At 33.4% G+C, this 21,828-nt stretch overlaps 5 protein-coding genes and 1 long non-coding RNA gene across 8 annotated transcripts; 3 read left to right on the forward strand and 3 right to left on the reverse strand.

Moving 5' to 3' along the window:
* The first annotated feature begins 1,565 nt into the window (after nucleotides 1–1,565).
* Nucleotides 1,566–5,860, forward strand: LOC115241625 (angiotensin-converting enzyme-like). Its single transcript, XM_029817472.1, has 8 exons — nucleotides 1,566–1,736; nucleotides 2,989–3,355; nucleotides 3,596–3,914; nucleotides 3,986–4,210; nucleotides 4,319–4,844; nucleotides 4,971–5,225; nucleotides 5,290–5,465; nucleotides 5,573–5,860. The coding sequence occupies exons 1-8, from the start codon at nucleotides 1,726–1,728 to the stop codon at nucleotides 5,623–5,625; spliced, it is 1,932 nt and encodes a 643-aa protein (XP_029673332.1). The 5' UTR covers nucleotides 1,566–1,725; the 3' UTR covers nucleotides 5,626–5,860.
* LOC115241623 (replication factor C subunit 1) lies at nucleotides 5,628–10,566 on the reverse strand. 2 transcript variants are annotated; one of them, XM_029817469.1, is made up of 16 exons: nucleotides 10,403–10,566; nucleotides 10,170–10,310; nucleotides 9,854–10,060; nucleotides 9,632–9,782; nucleotides 9,119–9,312; nucleotides 8,824–9,003; nucleotides 8,438–8,740; nucleotides 8,168–8,330; nucleotides 7,801–8,013; nucleotides 7,505–7,731; nucleotides 7,094–7,431; nucleotides 6,809–7,027; nucleotides 6,547–6,720; nucleotides 6,385–6,460; nucleotides 6,075–6,239; nucleotides 5,628–5,985 (listed from the first exon to the last, which is right to left on the reverse strand). In XM_029817469.1, the coding sequence occupies exons 1-16, from the start codon at nucleotides 10,409–10,411 to the stop codon at nucleotides 5,884–5,886; spliced, it is 2,862 nt and encodes a 953-aa protein (XP_029673329.1). In that variant the 5' UTR covers nucleotides 10,412–10,566; the 3' UTR covers nucleotides 5,628–5,883. The 2 variants fall into 2 exon arrangements, with proteins under 2 accessions (XP_029673329.1, XP_029673328.1); XM_029817468.1 differs by having other exon boundaries at nucleotides 9,119–9,561.
* Nucleotides 10,567–10,700: 134 nt separating this feature from the next.
* On the forward strand, nucleotides 10,701–13,395 carry LOC115241628 (parkin coregulated gene protein homolog). 2 transcript variants are annotated; one of them, XM_029817475.1, is made up of 6 exons: nucleotides 10,701–10,834; nucleotides 10,983–11,178; nucleotides 11,253–12,259; nucleotides 12,332–12,650; nucleotides 12,717–12,866; nucleotides 12,933–13,395. In XM_029817475.1, exons 3-6 carry the CDS (start codon nucleotides 12,155–12,157, stop codon nucleotides 13,094–13,096), a joined length of 738 nt encoding a protein of 245 aa, XP_029673335.1. In that variant the 5' UTR covers nucleotides 10,701–10,834; nucleotides 10,983–11,178; nucleotides 11,253–12,154; the 3' UTR covers nucleotides 13,097–13,395. The 2 variants fall into 2 exon arrangements, with proteins under 2 accessions (XP_029673335.1, XP_029673336.1); XM_029817476.1 differs by lacking the exon at nucleotides 10,701–10,834 and adding an exon at nucleotides 10,893–10,920.
* Nucleotides 13,239–17,474, reverse strand: LOC115241624 (probable glutamine--tRNA ligase). The gene is made up of 10 exons (XM_029817470.1): nucleotides 17,090–17,474; nucleotides 15,974–16,278; nucleotides 15,611–15,816; nucleotides 15,255–15,504; nucleotides 14,880–15,177; nucleotides 14,418–14,797; nucleotides 14,022–14,340; nucleotides 13,721–13,941; nucleotides 13,445–13,637; nucleotides 13,239–13,369 (listed from the first exon to the last, which is right to left on the reverse strand). Exons 1-10 carry the CDS (start codon nucleotides 17,210–17,212, stop codon nucleotides 13,319–13,321), a joined length of 2,346 nt encoding a protein of 781 aa, XP_029673330.1. The 5' UTR covers nucleotides 17,213–17,474; the 3' UTR covers nucleotides 13,239–13,318.
* On the forward strand, nucleotides 17,324–19,394 carry LOC115241629 (EEF1A lysine methyltransferase 1). Its single transcript, XM_029817477.1, has 5 exons — nucleotides 17,324–17,841; nucleotides 17,946–18,143; nucleotides 18,215–18,362; nucleotides 18,448–18,657; nucleotides 18,742–19,394. Exons 2-5 carry the CDS (start codon nucleotides 17,991–17,993, stop codon nucleotides 18,873–18,875), a joined length of 645 nt encoding a protein of 214 aa, XP_029673337.1. The 5' UTR covers nucleotides 17,324–17,841; nucleotides 17,946–17,990; the 3' UTR covers nucleotides 18,876–19,394.
* Nucleotides 18,653–21,550, reverse strand: LOC115241630. Its single transcript, XR_003884928.1, has 8 exons — nucleotides 20,798–21,550; nucleotides 20,576–20,713; nucleotides 20,341–20,477; nucleotides 20,209–20,266; nucleotides 19,781–20,130; nucleotides 19,562–19,696; nucleotides 19,329–19,465; nucleotides 18,653–18,866 (listed from the first exon to the last, which is right to left on the reverse strand). It is a non-coding gene; the product is annotated as an uncharacterized LOC115241630 (long non-coding RNA).
* Nucleotides 21,551–21,828: the final 278 nt, after the last annotated feature.

Here is a 21,828-nt window from a genome sequence, read left to right on the forward strand (position 1 = left end):
CTTCTGCTGTATTATATGGAACCTGATGCTTCTTTAATCTTAATTAATTCTTTTTAATTCTTTTTAATTAAAAGTGCATAGCAATGATGCGGTTACATTCCTGTCAGATGTTTTGAAAATATATCTTTCCATTAATTCTTTCATTCAATTAACTCTTTTTAATTCTTTTAATTGAAAGTGCGTAGCAACGATGCGGTAACATTCCTGCCAGATATTTTGAAAAGATATCTTTCCATTAATGTCAAAATATCTTTCTTTTCAAATAAACTTATTTATGAATATTGTTTTTTAAATTTAAATTTATATTAGTCACATGATCTCACCGTCTAATATCAAAAAGCAAAAGTTTCCATTACTATTATTTTCATAAATTTGTATCTCATTTTATGCAGATATAGAAAAAAAATATAAATTTAAAAATGTCCACGTATAGATGTAAAAAGGACAATATTTCTTTCTTCTGAAACAAACAGCTAATTTTCGGAAATGATTATATTATTTTTATTGAAATTTCTCCAGACAAAGGATACCGCTTTGCTTTTTCTCTTTCTTTCCTCTGATATTTAATATAATATAATATTTTAATTTTGTTTTAATTCTCTTGTTTTTTAAGCGCTTTCTGAACTTGGAGTTTAGCTTAAGTTTTATTGTATAATACGTGACTATCTCTGAAATTTCACACAATGAGCAATATTTATTCCGCAATTGTAACAGAAGCCCTTGAATCGATATCGAGTCCAGGACATGTCCTAGACTCTCAAAGAGGTATCGTTAATGAAGCGAAAAGAATCGGAAAACGTAGTGCGCGCGGCAAGGACGCTCGCTCCCACGAATTCAGAATGTAAAGCTGATCAGGCAAAGATATACGTTTTTATATCGGAGATTATTAATGCCGAGCCATCAACTCGTTTGTTTCGGCGATAAACAATGGCGAAGACGTGGAAGGCAAGGCCTTATGAAAATTTCTGCCGCAATACCTTTTTATTTCAAGGCTTGTCGATTTTTCATCGTCGAATACATTACTGTATACACAGTCTGGAATTTATTCTATGTGCCAAAGTGATCACGATATCAATTAATATAATAGCGATTTGAATGCGAAGTAATCTCGCGCGACAAGATTGTGCAAAATTCTAGAAATTATCCTAAACAAAGTATTCCAGTTATAAGTATTCAAGTTATACATTCCGATAGTTTTCAAATATTAGATATATAATATTACATATGTGAGAATGTAAATATTTCTAATAATAAATAGATGAATAATATATAACGTCAGTAATTTTTAGTACTGAAACAAGCTTTCAATTAATTCGGAATTATATTAATTATTATATTCTTTTACAGCGTCTTCCTCCCTCGGTTCGAAAACATTGAAAATTCTGAGAAGCACGAAGGTTGAAGAAGATCACGATTGTTCGGATCGATATATAAATTTGCGGCGATAAAGGACAGGACAACGAGGACGAGTCTCGGAACCAGGCGACCTAGGATCATGCTCGAATTTATCGGAGATCGCAGGAGCGCAATCGGATGCTGTCAATGAAGGAGGGGAAGTTTCATAAAAGATAACGCGTGTCGCTCACGGAGGTCAGTCGACAGTCGGGAGGAGATTGTGCATGCCTGTGGAGAACGCACGAACACTCGCACTGAAAGTTGCTCGGGTTCCTTAATTAAAACCGCAAGATCTTATTTCGCAAGAACGTGAAAGATTGGCAAATCGATATGCTGCGCCTGTAAGTATCCCGTTAATTGATTAGCATACTGTTTGTTTTCACCATAAAGATTAATACGAAGATCGATATAAAGATCGATAACGTCACGGAAATAAATATCGCACAAGATACAGAGGAAAAAATATGTGATGTGTTACAATGATTGATAACCTTAATTAAACATATTGTATATAATGTCATAGTAAAATATAGAAATAGATTGTACAATTGTGTTATATATATACATATATGTATGTTGTATATATTATTATACATATATAGTGTTTAAGTATACCGTGTTATATTTTTTTATATTAATCATATAGATCGTGATATTCTCTTCTTTAATGTAGAAAAACTAATGTCAATGTCCTTTTTGCAAAATGTTTATTTAATATCGCTTAATCATTTTGTGTTGCTAATTTCACGAAGTAAGGATGATTATCCACTTTCGATACACTTGTACGTGAGGTATCGTTGCCGGCATTTACGTCGAATATACCCGGATGCGTGGCGACAATCACTCACGGTCTAACGAGTTAATACGCCGGACGCGAGTGCTCTTCGCATCGTACTCCTGCACGTGACTTTGAAATCGCGCTGTTGTTTGACCTCGTCATTTAGTACCATATTGTATTTCATTCGAACAATCGCATCCGAAGATCAAGAAATATCGTTTTCCGGCTCAAACGAGGTAGTTTTGTACGTTTACATTCCGATCTCAACATTCGACATTCATAAAACTTTATATATGTAAACAAGAAACGCAAAACAGGAATTATTGAAAGAGAGAAAATGAAATTGATTGTGTATTCTTGAAATTGATTAATTTTTTAAATCTATTATATTAATATATGAGATTATTATATATAATTTGATTTATTATTAGTAAAAGTGAGATATCTCTCTCTCTCTCTCTCTTGCTACTGGTAGCATATATATTGATAAGATATAATATTGTAGTAAATATATATATATATATATGTATATATATCATGTAATAAACAGTAGCCGCGCAAAAAAATGTCATATCAAACTTCATATCACTGTAAGTTTTATGGAGTAATCAATTGCTTAGAGAGCGATAACTGATGTCCTTCGAGATGTTTAATATGCCATCTCCAAACTTGAGCTGAGAAACATTTCAAATTTTTTAAATTATTAACAGTTAAAAAATAATAACAAATATAATTAATTATTTGAGATTATTATATAATATAATGTATAACGATTATTAATATTATTAATACATCGCATATTATCGTGTTATTAGAATCTTGGTAGCGGCAGTCGTAAGTTTGACGGCGGCAAAGCCCACGGCAGAGGATCCGGTAGATCCCGTCGAAAGTCCACAGGCCGCCGCAGAGGCACTGCAGAACGCTCAGAATGTCCTGGAACGCATCGACGCGGAATACGCGAAATGGAGCAACAAGCAGAGCCTCGCTGGATGGAATTACGCGTCGAACCTGACGGACGAGAATCTGGCCGAGAAGTTGAACGTGTCCACGACGGCTGCGCGTGTCATGAAGCAGATCGCCGAAGAAGTAAACGCTTTTCCTTGGAGGGACTTAGAGGATGAAAATATTAAAAGACAATTCAACAAGCTCGGTATACTCGGCGTCGCCGCGCTTCCTGAAGATGTAAGAATATAAAATAAGAAAAATCTAAATCAATTATCTTTAATTTCTTATTATGAGAGCCTTTTGGGAAAAATTAAAGTGAAGAAGGATAAAAATGGAGATTTATTACAAATATTTATTATCCTCTTCGATTCTGGCGACTTTTCTCAAAATTAATGTCTAAATTAAACAAATATTAGCCAACTAATTAAATGAGCATAAGAATTAGATTATAAAAGTACCATTGAAATGCGATTATAGAAATACAAAGAATTCGAATCGACCATCAGCCAAATGGAGAATATCTACAGTACTGCGAAGATATGCGACTATAAGAATAAGAGCAAATGCGATCTCGCGCTTGAGCCGGAAATCACCGAAATTCTGATGCACAGCCGCGATCCCGAGGAGTTGAAACACATCTGGATGGAATGGAGGAAAGCTTCGGGTGAACAGGTCAAATCTTTATATCCCAAATACGTCGAATTGGCCAACACCGCGGCGAGGCTCAACAACTTTTCCGATTACGCGGCGTACTGGATGAAGGATTACGAGGCCGATGACTTTCCCGAACAAATCGGTAAGATTCGCACAATGTTATCTGTGCCTATACGACGAAGCACTTGTAAAATAAACGTGGTATTTTCGCAGAGACCCTCTGGCAACAATTAAAACCGCTGTATCTGCAGTTGCACGCTTACGTCCGGCGCGAGCTCAGGAAGAAATACGGCGAGGACATTATTTCCAAGGACGGCCCGATTCCAGCACACTTGTTGGGCAACACCTGGGCTCAGACATGGGCGAATATCGCGGATTTTACCGTACCATTCCCAGGCAAACAGTTGCCGGACGTTAGCGCCGCTTTAGTCGAACAAGGCAGGTTTACGTTCAATTCCCGAAGCTCTGTTACAACTCGGTCTTGCACGGCCGATCTTCTGTTTGCACGTATGTTATAATGCCTCGTAAATATTTCTTCGAGCACAGGTTACAACGCAACAAGCATATTCCGACTTGCCGAGAACTTCTTCAAGTCAATCAATCTGTCCGCCATGCCGGATACATTCTGGGAAAAATCGATCCTGTTGAAGCAGAAGGACGTAAACATGATTTGCCACGCGAGCGCGTGGGATTTTTATGACAGCAAAGATTTCAGGATCAAGCAGTGCACGCGCATCAACATGGAGGATTTGTTGACGGCGCATCATGAAATGGGTCACGTCGAGTATTATTTGCAATACAAAGATCAGCCCACTGTCTTCAAAGAGGGTGCGAATCCCGGCTTTCACGAGGCGGTTGGCGATGTCATCTCTCTCAGCGCGTCCACCCCCAGCCATCTCAAGAAGATTGGACTACTGAAGGACGATTCAACTGACCGGGAAGCATTGCTGAATCATCTTTACGCGAAGAGTCTCGACAAAATTGCTTTTCTGCCGTTCGCCTATATGATGGATCGATGGCGCTGGAATGTATTCCAAGGAAAAGTGACATCCGACAATTACAACTGTAATTGGTTAGTATCCTCGATTGAGGTGAGAGAGATAACAATCTCTCTTTTATGAATAAAAATTTAACGAGTTTTTAAATATCAATTTTAAAAAATTTTAAGAGTAAATTAAAGAGCTTTTTTACTTCAAAGGTGGTCGCTTGCAGAAGAGTACCAAGGTATTGAACCACCAGTGGATAGGTCAGAAGAAGATTTTGATCCCGGCTCGAAATACCACATAATCGCAGACGTTGAGTACATAAGATACTATGTAAGCTTTGTGATACAATTTCAGTTCCATAAAGCGTTGTGCATTAAGGCGAAGCAATACTGTCCAATGAATCCACACGCCAATCCATTGCATCAATGTGATATTTACGATAATAAGGATGCTGGAAACCTGTTGAAGTAAGTCTGAGTATTACAAAAATAATTCTCGAGACAATGTGGACAATGATCACATTTGTGTTAGATCTATGCTGGAGTTGGGTTCTTCAAAACCATGGCCAGATGCGATGGAGAAAATTGCAGGTCAAAGACGAATGGACTCTGCTGGACTTTTAGAATACTTCAAACCTTTAACCGATTGGCTGACGGAAGAAAATAAGAGAACTAACGAATATATTGGATGGAAACCCAGTAACAAACGTATGTATTACTGAAGAAAATGCAAAAATAATTAAGGATTTTATTTATATTTTATATAGAATATTTATGGTAATTGAGTTATTTCACTGATCGTTCTTTCATTTTAGAATGTGTACAGACGAGGGGAGAGCTTAGACTTATTGACGAATCTTCTGAATAATACATTTCCTCCATGGATATGGAAAAATAAAAATATATTTTGAAATAAGTGACAGGGGAGATATTGTGTAATCACATTACATTTCGACACAAAATAAATAACAGGAGAAATATACACATCATGCCATATTCACATATAAATGTTATTGCGATCGATTCGATTAAGCAAATGAACGAATGTTAGCAATATATCAATCTTGTTTCACGTTTTTCTCTAAATAAAATTTACGTTCCATTCTTTGGTATTATTATATGTTCCTTATTTAGGTTTATCGCGTCCCTTTACACGTTTTTTAACCGGTTCGCCACTTCTTTTCGTCGATGCAGCGGCTTTACTGGTACTACCAGCAGGTTTCTTTGCCTATAATAGATTTTCAAATTATATAATCGTACTTTTTTTGTAAAATTGATGTCTCGTAATGAAATTGTGGAAATAATTTGTAATACTACCTTGATCATTTTGTCGGATTCAATACTGTCATCTTCTTCATCATTTTCCTCTTCTATGAGATTTTCATCCTGCATGGATCTTTTCTTTGTTGTAATATTACTGTTAATTACATATGGCAACATAGGAGGATTCTTTTGATACGCTCGTGTAAACGCTGCTTTCACCTAAAAAAATATTGGTAATATTAAAAAAAATATATATATATAATTATACATGTTTTAATTTTATAACACATTGTAATAATTACTTTATATAACTATTATTACTTGATTATTTTAATATGAACATTTATTAATGTTGTGCACATACTTTGCTATCAAGATTACTCGTAGGATCGCGAATTTCCGGCCAGAAAGAAATCTCTATTATTGAATCCAAGTCCTCTCTAAAAGAAAATTAAGTATCAGCAATTGGTTACTCATTCGCATATATTCCAGTGTATAGTATATTCAATATAATTAAAATATATACCTTGTTAGATAATATTTTCCCATAATATTTATTGCTGTTTCAATACCGTCCACACCATTATCTATTAGAGGTTTTATAATTGCGTTCCGAATATGAACCAAGTAATCCATATTCAGAGCATCTTTGTTCGCGCCCGTGGCTAATCGCGTATGCATCGTTAATTCTTGCATTAATCTAGAAATGATACATTCTTATATAGCGATCAAAATAGCGAGCTTCTAAGGAATTTAATAAAAATTTAGTACAGATACTACAGATATACCTATTAAATCTCGTCGTCTTGGAATTTCGCCCAAACCAGCCCGGAAAACGTACCAACGAATCAAGACTCCCCGACATTTCGCTAGTTGGAATAACGAATGAGAAACATGCGTGCAATGGAAGCAGGCTCCACATCATATTGCTTCTCATCGCCTTCTCGATGAGATCTCCTTGGGATATACTGTCGGCCGCTTGAGCGATCTTGTCCAGCCTCTGAAGACTGCAAATATAGCAAAGTCCATTGGTCCTTGCTATATTGTACACAAAGACAAGAATATATACTCACAGTGGTATTTGGGATAATCTGACACTCAGGTAATTTTCTTCTACGAAAAGAGGCGCTATGTTGTAATCGTGGAAATATAAACCAATCTTATCGTTCAAACTCATATTTTTCTGCTCTTCCGCTTTAAATGCCATTTTCACGACGTCAAATGGTCCGAGTTTGAAATTCTTATTCGAATGTTTCCTGTCGGTCGCCTCTACGTGAGGTGTACGACCACCGAGGAACTCGAGATGGTTTATCACTTGTCGAATATCGTAATTCGTCGACTCGATTAGACGATCGAGATCCTCTGTCGATATGTTAATTTTCTCTTTAAAGCATAGAGACTTCATGGAGCTCTGTAGAGAAAAGTGATATACTAATCGCATCAAATAAAAAACATCACTCGAGATTTCTGTAAACTGTCCCTACCCTGATCTGCTCCACTCTGAGCTTGTGAAATCTCAGATCGTAACTATGTACGGAAATGGTTTTCACTCTTGTGTTGAATCGGTCATTGCAGATACAAATAATTGGCACTTGAGTATTTTTTATTAAATTAAGTAGTTCTTGTAAACCACCACGATCCTCGTTACCAGCCATGCCATCGACTTCATCCATCAATAGTACATGCTTGCTTGTGATCTTTCGTTTAGTACCTATTGATATATTTGCTACGTCAAATGAAAAAATGACATAATTATTTCAAAATTTTATTATATGCTCACCCCCAGTGATGTAATCTTTCATTGTAGTATTGGATAATAATCCTGAGACTTCTTCTTTCAGGAGCGTCTTGTTTCTCGTGTCAGAAGCATTGAATTCTACAAGATCGTACCCCAATTCTTTACAAACAACCTGCACAGTTGTTGTTTTACCAACGCCCGGTGGTCCCGACAACAAAGCAGCTTTAAAACTTTGCCCATGAGTTTGTTTATTATCTATTAAAATAGAAACAAAATTAATTAGATTAATTCTCTTATTTTATTTTATTATTTTCTAAAAGGAAGCAATTATCGGGGGAAAAAAAAATAAAAAAATAAAAAAAATAAAAAAGATAGAAAGCATAACAATTGCATGCACATTATGACATACTGCTGTTTTTAAACTTCGGATCTTGGCGATTCTTATCCCAATCGCGCAACCACACATACAAGTTGTGTGCGCAGCTCTTATCTCCTTGCTGTCCTATAATCTGCTTCATAGTTTTAGGTCTATATTTTTCAACTAACGGTTGCAAGCCGATGCTTGTAGTTGTCTAAAAAAATAATAATAGAACTATATTTTAATTTTTATTAGATTTTATTTAATTTAACTATTATATCATTCACACATAGGTATTATCACACTGATGTCTAAGCTTACCTCTTGTGAATAATTGATTGCATCTATTGTCTGCTTTGGTATCGATGATGACGTTTTCATTTTCACAGGTGAACATGGTGGTGATTTTATCTTTTCAGAAAGATCGTATAAATCTGTTAGTGTCGATTTTGCTTTCTCTGTTAATAGCGATTTATCTTCCTCAAATGTATTCAATATTTTTTTCACGTTTGATTTCGCCTTTATTACAACTGGTTTAACATCTTCAGCTTTACCTTCCGGTCTTGTGCGGATCATTTCCAGGAGATCATCCTCAGATATTTGCTTGGTACCCAGATTATTGGCCTAAAAAAAGATATTCATATAAAACAAGAAATGGCAAATATACGCCAAACATATTATATACATCTATAGGCAAATAAATGTACTTTTGCCAATTTTGATGGACCAGCCTCATCTCCTACTATAATATAATTAACTTTGCCTGAAACAGTGTTCACAGTACGACCGCCGTATTTGCGTATTAAATCCTCAACTTCATTTCTTTCCAGAGAATCCAAAACACCAGTTAGCACAAAACTTATACCAGCTAAACAGTTTTGAGCACCCTATAATAAAATGAATATCAGTCAAAGATTTTTTTAATTTTACCAAAAAATGGTTCCTTACAATACATTTCTTTCAGAACTATCTTTAATTGTTATATATGAAAGTAAAACTTACTGTAGGAATCTCTTTTGAACCTGGATTTCTGGCGCCACCTCTCTGAAGATATTTTTCGTACATTGCAGTACGCTGTTTCTTCTTTTCTATTCTTTCTTCAAATAAATCAACCATTTTGGCTTTCTTCTTGTCTGGCGATTGTTTTTTTATGCCGTTTTCTTTTGCAGTAGAAACAGGTCTTGAGATATTTATTGCTAAATTGTTCAAGTTTAATTTTTTTGATTTGTCATCACTACATTTATTATTTGTATCTAAATCTTCATTAGAGCTAGAGCTGTCTTTTTTCATTTTTAATTTCTCTTTTGAAGGAAGAGTAATCATTTTTGAATATACATTATTTTTACTGGGAGATTTTTTCATCTCTTTAGTTTTTGTCATGTTCGTTTTATTTGTTTGATTATTTTTCAAATAAGTATGTTTCTTGCTTTTAATTGAAATTATCTCTGTAAATATATTTTGTTACACCAAATTTTTGTTTAATATTTATTTTAACATTTAATGAATTCAATGTACCTGTTTTAAATGGTTCATCAGATTTTTGGGAAATATTTGCATTTTCAATGCCGTCTTTATCTTTTTTTGTATCCTGTATTATCACATCCTGCGAAGTGTCCAATTGTTTAAGTATAGCATCAAAATCATCATCATTGTGAAATTCAGATTCCTATAAATCCCAGTATTATTTATAGAATGTTGGTTGATTTGTATACTATATTTTGCTTATATAATATTTACCAGTTTCTGTAGTTTTTGGCTAACTTTTGTTTCTTCTACTCTCATTATTGGCCTCTTACCAAATAGTTCGCCAAAAGAGATTGTTTCACATAGCTTTTCACTCTCATTTTTCTTATTTGCTTCTGATTTTGTAAAATCTTTCTTCACAATTATATCATCGTCAGAGTCAGACAAGACAGAAACTTTTGTCGGTTTTTTTCGTACAATCTGATTAATCATATAATTTCGCATTATTGCAAATAATAGAAAGAATAATATAAACAATTATAATAAATAAAATAATGCATATAATATACAGATAAATAACATGGCATACTTTGGTGCGTTTTGCGGATGACTTCGACTTCTCTTCATCTTCATCTGACGAAATTACACGCCTCTTTTGAGACTTTGAAGCAACGGGCTCGCTATTCTTTTTCTGAGAAGTTGCAACCGACGTAAAATAGGATCTTATATCCTGTGAAAGCATATAACAATACATATATTTTCAAATCCGGAGTAAATACAAAAAAATAATCTTCTAATATTCACATCATTCTTATTACATACCCGCGGCATTTTTGCTGATATCGTAAGATATTTAGATCGTGTCTTCTATTTGTACAGGTATAATCGATCGGCAATTTCCCCATCGACGAGTTTCGTTTTCGTAGCAACAAATTCCCGCGAAGCAAGAAATTACGCGTGAATGCGAAGGAGATACGTCCATAGATGTAAAATAAGGACAGATAGATAGACGATAGACCTAGCGTGAAATTTGAGATCTAAAGAGAAAAAAAGAAGCGAAGATTTAAAATGAACGTGATTGGTTCTTACTTTTAGAACCAACAAATCAACGTCGAGTGTTGATAAAACGATGTTGAGAACTGTTGAGTCCGCTGAATGCGTCCAATTTCTCGGGAGGATGTACATGATGAAACATCTGGCGGGAAAATAAGATGAAATTTGTTAGTCGAAGGGGATAATTTAAAAAAAATTATGGTAACATGTGGCATTCTCGGCGAGTTTATAAAATTATTATTCGATTTATTTTACGTATAAAAGACGACATCGAATAATATATAGAAGTTAGAGAAGTCAAATTTCAGAAAAATTAATATCAAAACATATATTTATGACTTTGTTTTAGGTCTTAAAAACACTCGGAATAAAAGCAGCAAGAATAAATATTCTTGTCGGAAATCAAATCGATAATGGAAAATTACGGAATCAGTATTGATTGTCGACATCTAATACTTTTGGCAGATTTAATGACGAGTAGAGGAGAAGTGCTTGGTATTATGAGACAAGGTTTAGACAAGATGAAAGAATCAGTTTTAAACTTGGTAAAATTTTTTACTTTTCATTATTTTGCGATATATTTGTACGTCTTTTTTGATATAATAATTTTTAATTTCAGCTTTTTCATCACCTCTTCTTTGATTCTATAATATAAATAGAATTTCAAGGAAATTTGTGGAAACATCTATTATCTACTGCAAACCAGTTGCCTGTTGCAGTTTGAGAAAACATCGGATTATCTATTTGATTCAGCATATTATAGACAGAAAGATGTTATATGTGGCGTATCAGAATCAATAATGGTTATTCCAATGCCAATAGGCACAGGAATATTCAAGTTACTTCACAAATGTCCTTTTACATTATATTCATAATATACGCAAAGAATTAATTTTTCTTCCAACAGAAATATATAACACTTGTACATTTAATATATATATTATTTTCCTTAATGATTAAACATGGCAGACAAATATAAACCACACAAGAGGGAACTTCTATTTGATGATCTACAGTTTTACAAGCAATTCCATTTTGAAAAACGATTTATGCGAACACAACCATGTCCAGTATTACAGACGTCGTAATAATAAGATGTACATAAAATATGTGTTTTATGAAAATGAAAACATTTACTGTAGCAAACAAAAAATCTTTGTTTTATGATCAATCATTAATTTTTATAATTTACTGATATATAAGATAAACAAAATTATATTTTTGTAATGGAATATTGTTTAATTCCTGTATGTATATTTATTTCACTTGTGTAACTCATAAAAGTATTATATACTTTTTGAGCCATGTATTTTTCCATAGTGTAAATACAAGTATATATGAGCAGATATCAATAGAAATTTTGTTGCTAGGAGACAATGTATGTTTGATCTAAATCTGCCCAAATTTGCCTCATATTTGTACATATCTTCATAATCTCTTGTCATATTGAAATAAAATGTTTAATATGTAAATAAATGTTTAATGAATAATTTGAATATTGAAGAAACGGAGTGAATCGAAATGGTAAACGAGAAAGAATTTTGGACAGAGATTCGAAAAGATATACCGAGATATAAAAAAAGGAAGCCACGAGTCGTTCCTGCTTTCACTATACAAGCTTTGCAGGTGACATGCATATTCAAGAGATATAAGGATGAATGTAACACGCGATAATACACGATATCAATTTTGATGCAGGAAAATACAGTCGTTGCAAAACCACCACGATGCGGATTGTACAAACCTCGTCCACCGAAACCGTCGACTTTCCGAAAATTCTACAAGCGCGGTGTGTTTCCCATCTCCTTGGAAAATGACGGCTACGACCAGAAAATTAATTGGAAAGTAGATATAGAAGACTTGGACTTTCATCATTATCTGCCAATGTTCTTTGATGGATTAACAGAAACGGAACAACCATACAAATTTCTAGTAGAACAAGGAATATCGGATATGTTGGAACATGGTGGTCCAAAAATATTACCCGTTGTTCCTCAATTAATCATACCTATCAAAAGTAAGCTCTGTGAACCAATTTACGATGTAAAAGGGATTTTTATTATTGAAAAAAAAAACTTTTTAGATGCTTTGAATACAAGAATGCCTGAGATAATTTGCACCACTATGAAAGCACTTCAACGTTTAGTACGTTCGGCAGATTGCGTTGGTGAAGCTTTAGTTCCATATTTTAGACAAATTTTACCTATTCCTAATTTACTCAAAGACAGGAATGGTGAGTACATACTTTTTATTATATTTATAAATGAGAATTAAGCTGAAATCTCTGTTGATTCTCCAGTGAATCTCGGAGAAGGTATTGATTATTCTCAACAAAGAGGAGAGAATGCAGCAGATATTATACAAGAAACACTTGAAGTATTGGAAAGATATGGTGGTGAAGATGCTTTCATAAATATTAAATATATGGTTCCTACCTATGAATCTTGTATAATGAATAAATAAACATCAAACAGATTTATTCAATATTCAAAAATAATAATTATTATAAAATTGAAATGCATATATAAAATTCAATTTGATAAGTCATATATAATATAGGAACATACAAAATATGTAATGAAAGGAAATATATCACATATTTTGCAGAAATATTTATCATATTATTAACCATTTACAGCTTGAAGTTAAACTAATAACTTATTATAATATATATAAATATATATCTTATATCTTTCCTGCATCTTCTTTCAATGTTACAGTACGATTGAAAACAAGCTGAAATAAAAGAAAAGTATGTTAATGCAATATGCATGTGTTAATATAATTCTGTGCACACATACACACATTTACCTTTCCAGGTTTGGTATCAAGATCGACCGAGAAGAAGCCTATACGTTCAAATTGAAACTTATCGTACACTTTTGCCGTTTTAGATAAACTGTCATCCATATATGCTACAACTTCCTTTTTGCTGGTAGGATTAATATCACTTAAAAATCCATTGGGTACCTCATTTGTATCCTCAGGATTTTTGTGTTTGAATCTGAGAAATTAAAAATATCTTAATCACATTAGAATTCCCGTAATGTTTTCATAGTTAATAATTCGAAAAATGTGATTACTCACAAACGCTCGTATAGCCTAACAGATGCCAATACTGGATTAGACACCCAATGTATAAACGCTTTCGGTTTATTGTTTTCTGAAACAGGATCTTGTCTAACTGTTATGTTTATAATGTTGCCACTGGCATCTTTCTCGATGTTTTCAAACGTCACTACCATGCCTGTGTGCTTCAAACCTACAGGTTGTTTTGGCGTCAAGCGTCTAAAACCTTTCTCTTCAATCTGCAATCACACAAACATGTATTTAAATAAAACTATTATGTAAAAAATTTCCAGAAGAGACAAAAATATACATTGCATACTTCTTTAAAGTCTGAAGCTTCTATGTACAGGATTTCGTTAAATGTAATTTCATGGTGTCCCCTTTCTGGTTCGTTAGGGAAATTGGGTACAGTCAATTTTATGGTTTTCTCATGAGGGAAATTTTTTATGGTCAATTTAATAGGATCTAAAACAACCATAAATCGTGGGGCTGTGAGATTCAAGACATCCCTAACAGCTGCTTCCAACACTGTTGGATCGACGGTCGCTTGTGCACCAGTTACACCCATTTGGGCACAGAAATTATTTATGGCTTCTGGCGGAAATCCACGTCTACGTAGTGCACTCAATGTAAATAATCTGTAAAAAGAACAGAATTATAATATGCATTAATATTAGTAAAATAGAAATCTGTTACTATTCATTTTATACTCTACCTAGGATCATCCCAGTCTGATACTATTCCCTCATGTATTAATTTGGCAATTTTTCTTTTAGAAATTACGGTATAATTGACATTTAATCGCCCATATTCCCATTGTACGGGACAATAAACGTCCAAGGCATTGCAAAGCCAATAATAAGATGATCTTCGTGATTGGAATTCCTTTGTGCAAAGAGAATGAGTGATATTTTCAATGCTGTCGCACAAACAATGAGTGTAATCATAAGTGGGATAAATACACCATTGATCACCGGTTCGATGATGCGGTGAATATTTTATTCTATATGCGACAGGATCCTGCTTGCCTTCTTCTAAAGTCACTTTCATGCGCAAGGTTGCTTCTCCCTCTTCTAACAAACCATCTTTCATATCCTATTTTTAAAAAAGAGACATGATAGATAAGTATACAAGAATAATAGAGGAAATACATTCGAGACAAATATTTCATTATTACATTAAACAGTTGCAAGCTCTCTGCGATTGGCCTGTTCCGCCAAGGACTCGGCGGAGAATTGAAACCCTTCATTTCCTCGCTGGATTGATGACAAACATAGGCTAATCCTTTTTCTATAAGCTCCACAGCCCATTTGTACAGCTGCTGGAAATAATCCGAAGAATGCGTGACTGCGGCCGGTTTGTAACCGAGCCATTCCACCATCTCTCGTATCCCAATGAAAAATTTCTCCTCTTCCTTTTCGGGATTTGTGTCATCATATCGCAAATAACACATGCCATCATATGCAGCGGCATATCTGTGAGATTCATTTTCTTCATGTAATATATTACAATATATTTAGCTTGCAAGATTAAATATAGTGTATATATATACCCAAAGTTGATGTTGATAGCCTTTGCATGTCCGATATGTAAAATTCCATTAGGCTCTGGTGGGAATCTAGTTCTCACTTTACCACCAGTAGCTTTCAAGTGTTCCTGCAATAGACGATGCGTGTTAGGCGTTACGATGTATCCCTCGGTTTTATAATTTTCCCCAGGTTTATGAAAGTGAATCTTGGTTTTCATGAGCTCACTTATGGTTTGTGCTTCTATCTTTTCGCCATTTGACGCTTCTTTCTGTTCTAAAGTTTTAACAATCTTTGAAACAGAGAATCTATATAATCTTGGAAATAGATGTTCAAAATATTTTTTAACATGAAATACAAGCAGTGCTGTATTATAGTTCACCTTCTTTTACAATTTCAGATTTTTTAGTTTTTGTTTGCTTGTCCTTTGGCTGTTTCATTTTAGGCACTGGTATGAGATCAGTATCAGTTTTTGGTCCCAACAGATAGAGAAGTTGGATATCAAATTCATTTTTTACCGCTTTACCATCTGCCCATTTTAAAATGTTGCGTACTTGTTGCATCAATGGACCAGAATTAAAGCGATACCTATTTTTATATAAATGTAACAAAATTGTAATTATTTATAGCAATGCGCGCACATCACTGTTTTCTCATGTTTAAATTTCTATTTAAATATATTGCATACATGATATTAGAACTGAATGTATATAAATAATATAAATTTTTTAAATATTTTTTTCACCTCTTTTCTATTATCTCATTTTCATGTGTCTTTATGATTTTCTCTACTTCTTCCTCTATCTGTTCAGGTGAAATTATCACTCCTACACCGCAAAACTCTTCAAATTCTGCTATGTTAAGGGTATTATTCACATTAACTAGCAGATAACTCAATGCGGCGTCGATTCTCTGTACAGTATCCAGCTTCTTTTCAACAATATAATTAGTAACAAATGGTATCTTATCTACAACCTGATTTTTAATCTTGGAAGCTAGATGATATAGTAAAACGCCAATATCTTGAGGAACAGGACCATGTTTAACTGCCTGTAAGTGTTAAATGAATTTACAATATATATGTTTCCTTGTTAACATGTTCCACATGCTAGATCAATCTTTGATGATTTTCCATTTATGTTGCAACAGTTGCAAACGTTCTACATTGTCAAAGAACTAATTTTCTTTATTATGTATGTTTTATAATATTTATAAGATTGCAAAATTCATTATTATCAAAAAAGTATAATATTTAAAATGCTCTACAAAAGAAAAAGAAAAATTAAGCAAATAAAAAGAATATACAAATCTATAAGATAATTTCTATGAAATGAAAAGAAAAAGAGTTATGTCTTACAAGAATTCAGCACGAGACATATACAACAAATATGGCAGGAAACATGTCACAAAAGTAAAAATCAGATTCATAATTAATGTTGAAAATATATGCAGATATAACAGGCATATAAAAAAAGATCTTGAAGACATCTTAAAGATGTCTTACGTTTTTTTGAACATTTTTATAAAGGATTTATATTTAATGTTAAAAATATACATAGACATACGTATCCAAAAAATATCTCAAAGATATCTTAAAAATATCTTGTTTGTTAAATATTTTTAAAATATTTTAATTCCTGGATATGATGCAATTGCACAGTTCAAGATGTGGAACAAAAAATAATGATGCAAAAACATGACAGAAGTCTAGTTTTTTTTTACAGAACTTTTATTTTCGAATTTAATTGTCACAGTATTATTTTCAAACTTAATTTATAAAATACAATTTAGACCTTTAAGAGTCGATTCGAAAATTTAAGATTCGGTTATTATAAGATCGAGCAGTAATCAGTCTACTAACCTCATTTATCGCCAGTTTAAGATTCTTCGTGACATTTACATTTTTTAAGGTTTCCTTAGCCTTTTGCTCACTCAGACCGATTGTTTGAAATAGTTTCACGTCATCCTCGTCTCCCACCGGCATTTTATTTTTTCTTATTTGATAAATAAATAAATAAAGAATCCTTCAATGAACAGTTCGGTCTTTTTATAAAAGACTAGGAATGGCGGACGGTTATATGAATATATAACAGTCAGACTTCTTATAAACACTTTAAATATATTTACAGTCTTTGATTTGCATAAGCGTTCAATTATTGCGTCAGACAAATTATCACCGAGACAAAAAGATCAAAGACCACATCGAAAAGGAATGCAGTTATCAATTGATAATTTATGGCCAACCAGGCCTTTATTTCACAATACCACGTATATTCCGTATGTTAAACGTTACTTGCTCTCACAGAGCCCCACTGCAATAATAACTCAATAATAACTCCTTTATTAAGCGTTATAAAAAAATATGATAGAAAACTTTTCGACTCAGTTTGGTCCGCTCTATCTGCACACGAGTATTGTCCCCAATGATCTGGGACACCCTGTATATTCTAATACATTTTAGATGAGGTTATTGCAGAGAAATATTGAAAGTGCATTCTAATAATAAGAGCAGATCTACAGTGAAGATGAAATTCGATTTGTAAATAAAAACCGCAGAGGTCGATTTTCATCGTTGCTCTGATTAACGCAACGAATTAATTATCTTAATAAACGGTACGTAACTTTGATTCATAAGAGTATAGTAAATAGTGATAATTTTGATTCCTATTCGAATTTTCTGATCGATCGACTTTCTATGATTATTTTTATTTCTCTAGCTCTCTATATAGAGATAATCTCTACATCGTGAATTATTGTGAACAATGTATGAAAGCGATGACGAACAACCGCGATTGAGCTCGAGCACGCTTGCTGCACTAGAAGAATTTCTCAAGGAAAGATATGAGCAACAGATTTTGCTGGAACATGTATCTAAGGAAGATCAAATATCAAATAATCTGTTTGATGAGAATTGGGTGAGTCAATGTGTGAATATATAACATATTTTTGATCCTCTGAAAAAATTGACATGTAATAAATGTTACAGCAATTGAGCCAATTTTGGTATGATGACAAAACAATAGAGGCTTTTGTTAGAGGCGCATTAAATTCCACACCAGCAAACGGAAAAATTGCTTTAGTTTCTTGTCCAACACTTTACAGTAAATTGAAGAGAGAATGCGATAAAAGGCAAAGTACGACAAGTATTTGCATCCTATGCATAATCTAAGTAATATTTGTTGAGAAGTCTTTTGTGTAAATATATTAATTCTATTACAGTTACGCTGTTTGAATATGATAGTCGTTTCAAGACATTTGGTGTAGATTTCATACAATATGATTACAAGTCTCCTCTAAACGTGCCCAAACATATGTCTAGTCAGTTTGATTTGGTCATAGCAGATCCACCATTTCTATCGGTTGAATGTTTAACTAAAACAGCGGTAACAATAAAGTTTTTGATGAAGAAGAACATTGTGCTCTGTACAGGTATACATACAATTATATTTCTGCAATTTTTTGTTGCATATTGTTTATATATTAATATTAGAGTGAATACAATTTTGTTTATAGGAGCTGTCATGACAGAGTTGGCAGAAAGACTGTTGGATGTCAAAAAGTGTGATTTTATTCCAGGCCACAGGAACAATTTGGCGAATGAATTTTGCTGCTTCTCGAATTTCGATTTTGATAAAACTCTGGAATAAGTGTAAACAGTATTAAGAACAGCACCAAAGACAGATATATTTTCATAATATAAGTAAACTAATAAGATTATTAATATTTATCTAGAATCAATATAAATGGATTTAAGTATCTAGATTTAGCCAACAAATTTTAATAAACTTATTATTTTGCACCATTTATACATATGTGAAAACACGCAACAATCCATTAAAATTTATTATGATATCAACATTACACCGATTTATCTCTTCGGTGCGAGCATTATGATTGGTTGTGACTTGTGACGAGAGAGAAATTTTTGAGAGGTAGGGAGAATCGAAACACAGGATGATATTGGTATACTTCTATGTACCCCCCTTACCTAAGGGACGAATCGTTGACGCGCAGTACACAATGTACCTTGGATAAATTTTAATTGATGTTGATATGTATGTGTGCTCATAAGTCAAATTATTTATCTTCATATGTATTACCTTAAAAATTGTTTGCATATATATGCTCCAGCCACTTTGCAGTAATAAACGCCTGTTCGAAAAAAAGGAATCGAATAGTTGTGTGTATAATTAATTTTTCTTAGACCAGGTCCATAATTTTTAAATGTATGCGATACCTATACAATCCACAAAAGCATATAAAAATATTAAAGATATTAATATTAGTTAAAGATAAGTTGATTTTAAGCTCTAAGTGAAACCATTTTACTCACATATATCCATTGTTTATCTTTTATGGTACCACAAAAATGGAATGTATCTATCAAATTTCCTTTTTCTCCTAACAATTCAATATGACATTCATATATTATTGGATAATCTGGATCATACAAATAATATTCCTCCACCTAGAAGATATTATAATTTCTATCAATTTTATTCTCAGAATTTTATAGAGCATTTTAAATTAATGTAATTAATAATGACGATACCGATTTTGTATTACATATAATACATAAAATATGCCACGGTATATCGTGGTTTGGAAATGATTCATCAAATATTTTTTCCGCCTTCTTACGCCAAATTATTCTTAGGTATCTTTCTGCTTCTCTGTTTCAAAATTTGCACACTAATCGGCAAATCACCAAGCCCCGATGGTCCGGAATGTGGCGGAAGATATATTCGATAATTTCGGGCGGAAGCGTTGATATATTACAAGCCATTTTTAATATTCAGTGAATATTTGCGGTCGCGTTGTGTTGTTTGTCAACGAACTAAACCGTTATTAGGTCCCATATGTCTCCCATATGTCTAATCTTGATGTATCAAGGGACAAATCCTGAAGTAAATATCTATTGTTAATAGATTTATCAATAAGTTCATAAGTCGAATTATTTATGTATCACCTTCATATTACCTTAAAAAATGGTTGCATATATAAATGCCCCAGCAACCTTGCAATGGTAAATGCTTCTCTGCGAAAGGCAAGGGATTGAATAGATTTTAATTGATGTTCATAAGTCAAATTATTTATCTTTATATATATTACCTTAACAAATGGTTGCACATATAAATGCCCCAGCAACCTTGCACCGGTACACGCATGTTCGAGAAAATGCAGTAATTGTTATGCGTATAATTGATTCTCCTTAAACCTGGTCCATAATTTTTAAATATATGCGATACCTATTCCACAAAAGCATATAAAAATATTAGTTAAATATATATAATATTAGTTAAAGATAAGTTGATTTTAAGCTCTAAGTGAAACGCATTTTACTTACATGTTTCTATTGTTTTTCATTTTTTTCGGTACCATAAAATTGGAATTTATCTAATAATCTTCCCTTTTCTCCCAATAATTCTACATTACATTCATATATTATTGGACATTCGGGATCGTATAAGTAATATTCCTCCACCTAGAAGGTATTATAATTTTTATCAAGTTTATTCTCAGAATTTTATAAAGTATTTTAAATTAATGTAATTAATGATGATGATACCGTTATAGGTGGCTGTAAACAATCCAACACACATGAATGAAATCCTTTAATTTCCAGATCAATTAAGTGATCAGAATGGCAGAAAATTTTAGTTATAGTATCAGTATCGCGTACTATGGTGCTAATTGTGGCGATCGTGGCGCAGAGAACTGTGCTGAAGGGCTCGAGTTCAAATCCAGCCAGAGCCAGAAAACAGCGAATGTATTTTTCCAAGTCAATTGAATGATCACAATTGCAAAAAATTTTATCTATTTTATCAATGTTGTGTAGCATGGAAAAATGACAGATTCCCTGATAAGGGAATCGATTAAAACTATAAAATATAATTGTTCCGTATTAAGGTACAAGACCCTGAGTGAACATCTATTATTAATTGTCTTATTACGATGGAAGAACTCTTCTTCGTAATAATTCTCCATCAAATTATTTATAAATAATGATTTTGTATTACATATAATACATAAAATATGCCACGGTATATCGTGGTCTGACGTCTGAGCAGTGATGCGCTGTCGTGGGAATAAAGTCGCGCATGCGCACTAAGCAAGCGCTACGTATCCTCACTAATGTATATAGTTCAATCAAATATGAGGTATCGTTAGGTACCCCCCAGCGAGAAAAAAAATATGAAGGAATTTGCAAGGAATGTTTCTATCAAAGAATGTTGCAAAGAATGTTTCTATTAAAGATAATACGACACACTACACGCGTTATCACTTCATTACTAGAAAGACGCGGGAAAACTACGCGGAAACCCTTATACGCACCTAACGTTGCAGCTAGATACATCTGTGGTAACGCGTGACGTATAGCTGTGACGTTTCTGTTGGCCACCCTGCTAATTTTAACCGTCGGTTAATCTAACCGGACTTTGTGAAATTGGCACTTATACGCAACTAACGTTGCAGCTAGATACATCTGTGGTAACGCGTGACGTATAGCTGTGACGTCAGCTTACGCATGCGCACGGAGATTCCCACATGGGAAAAAATCCCACGGCAGCACATCACTGCGTCTGAGAACGATTCGTT

Source organism: Formica exsecta, unplaced genomic scaffold, assembly GCF_003651465.1.
Source record: "Formica exsecta isolate Colony F162 unplaced genomic scaffold, ASM365146v1 scaffold500, whole genome shotgun sequence".
Taxonomy (NCBI): Eukaryota; Metazoa; Arthropoda; class Insecta; order Hymenoptera; family Formicidae; genus Formica; species Formica exsecta.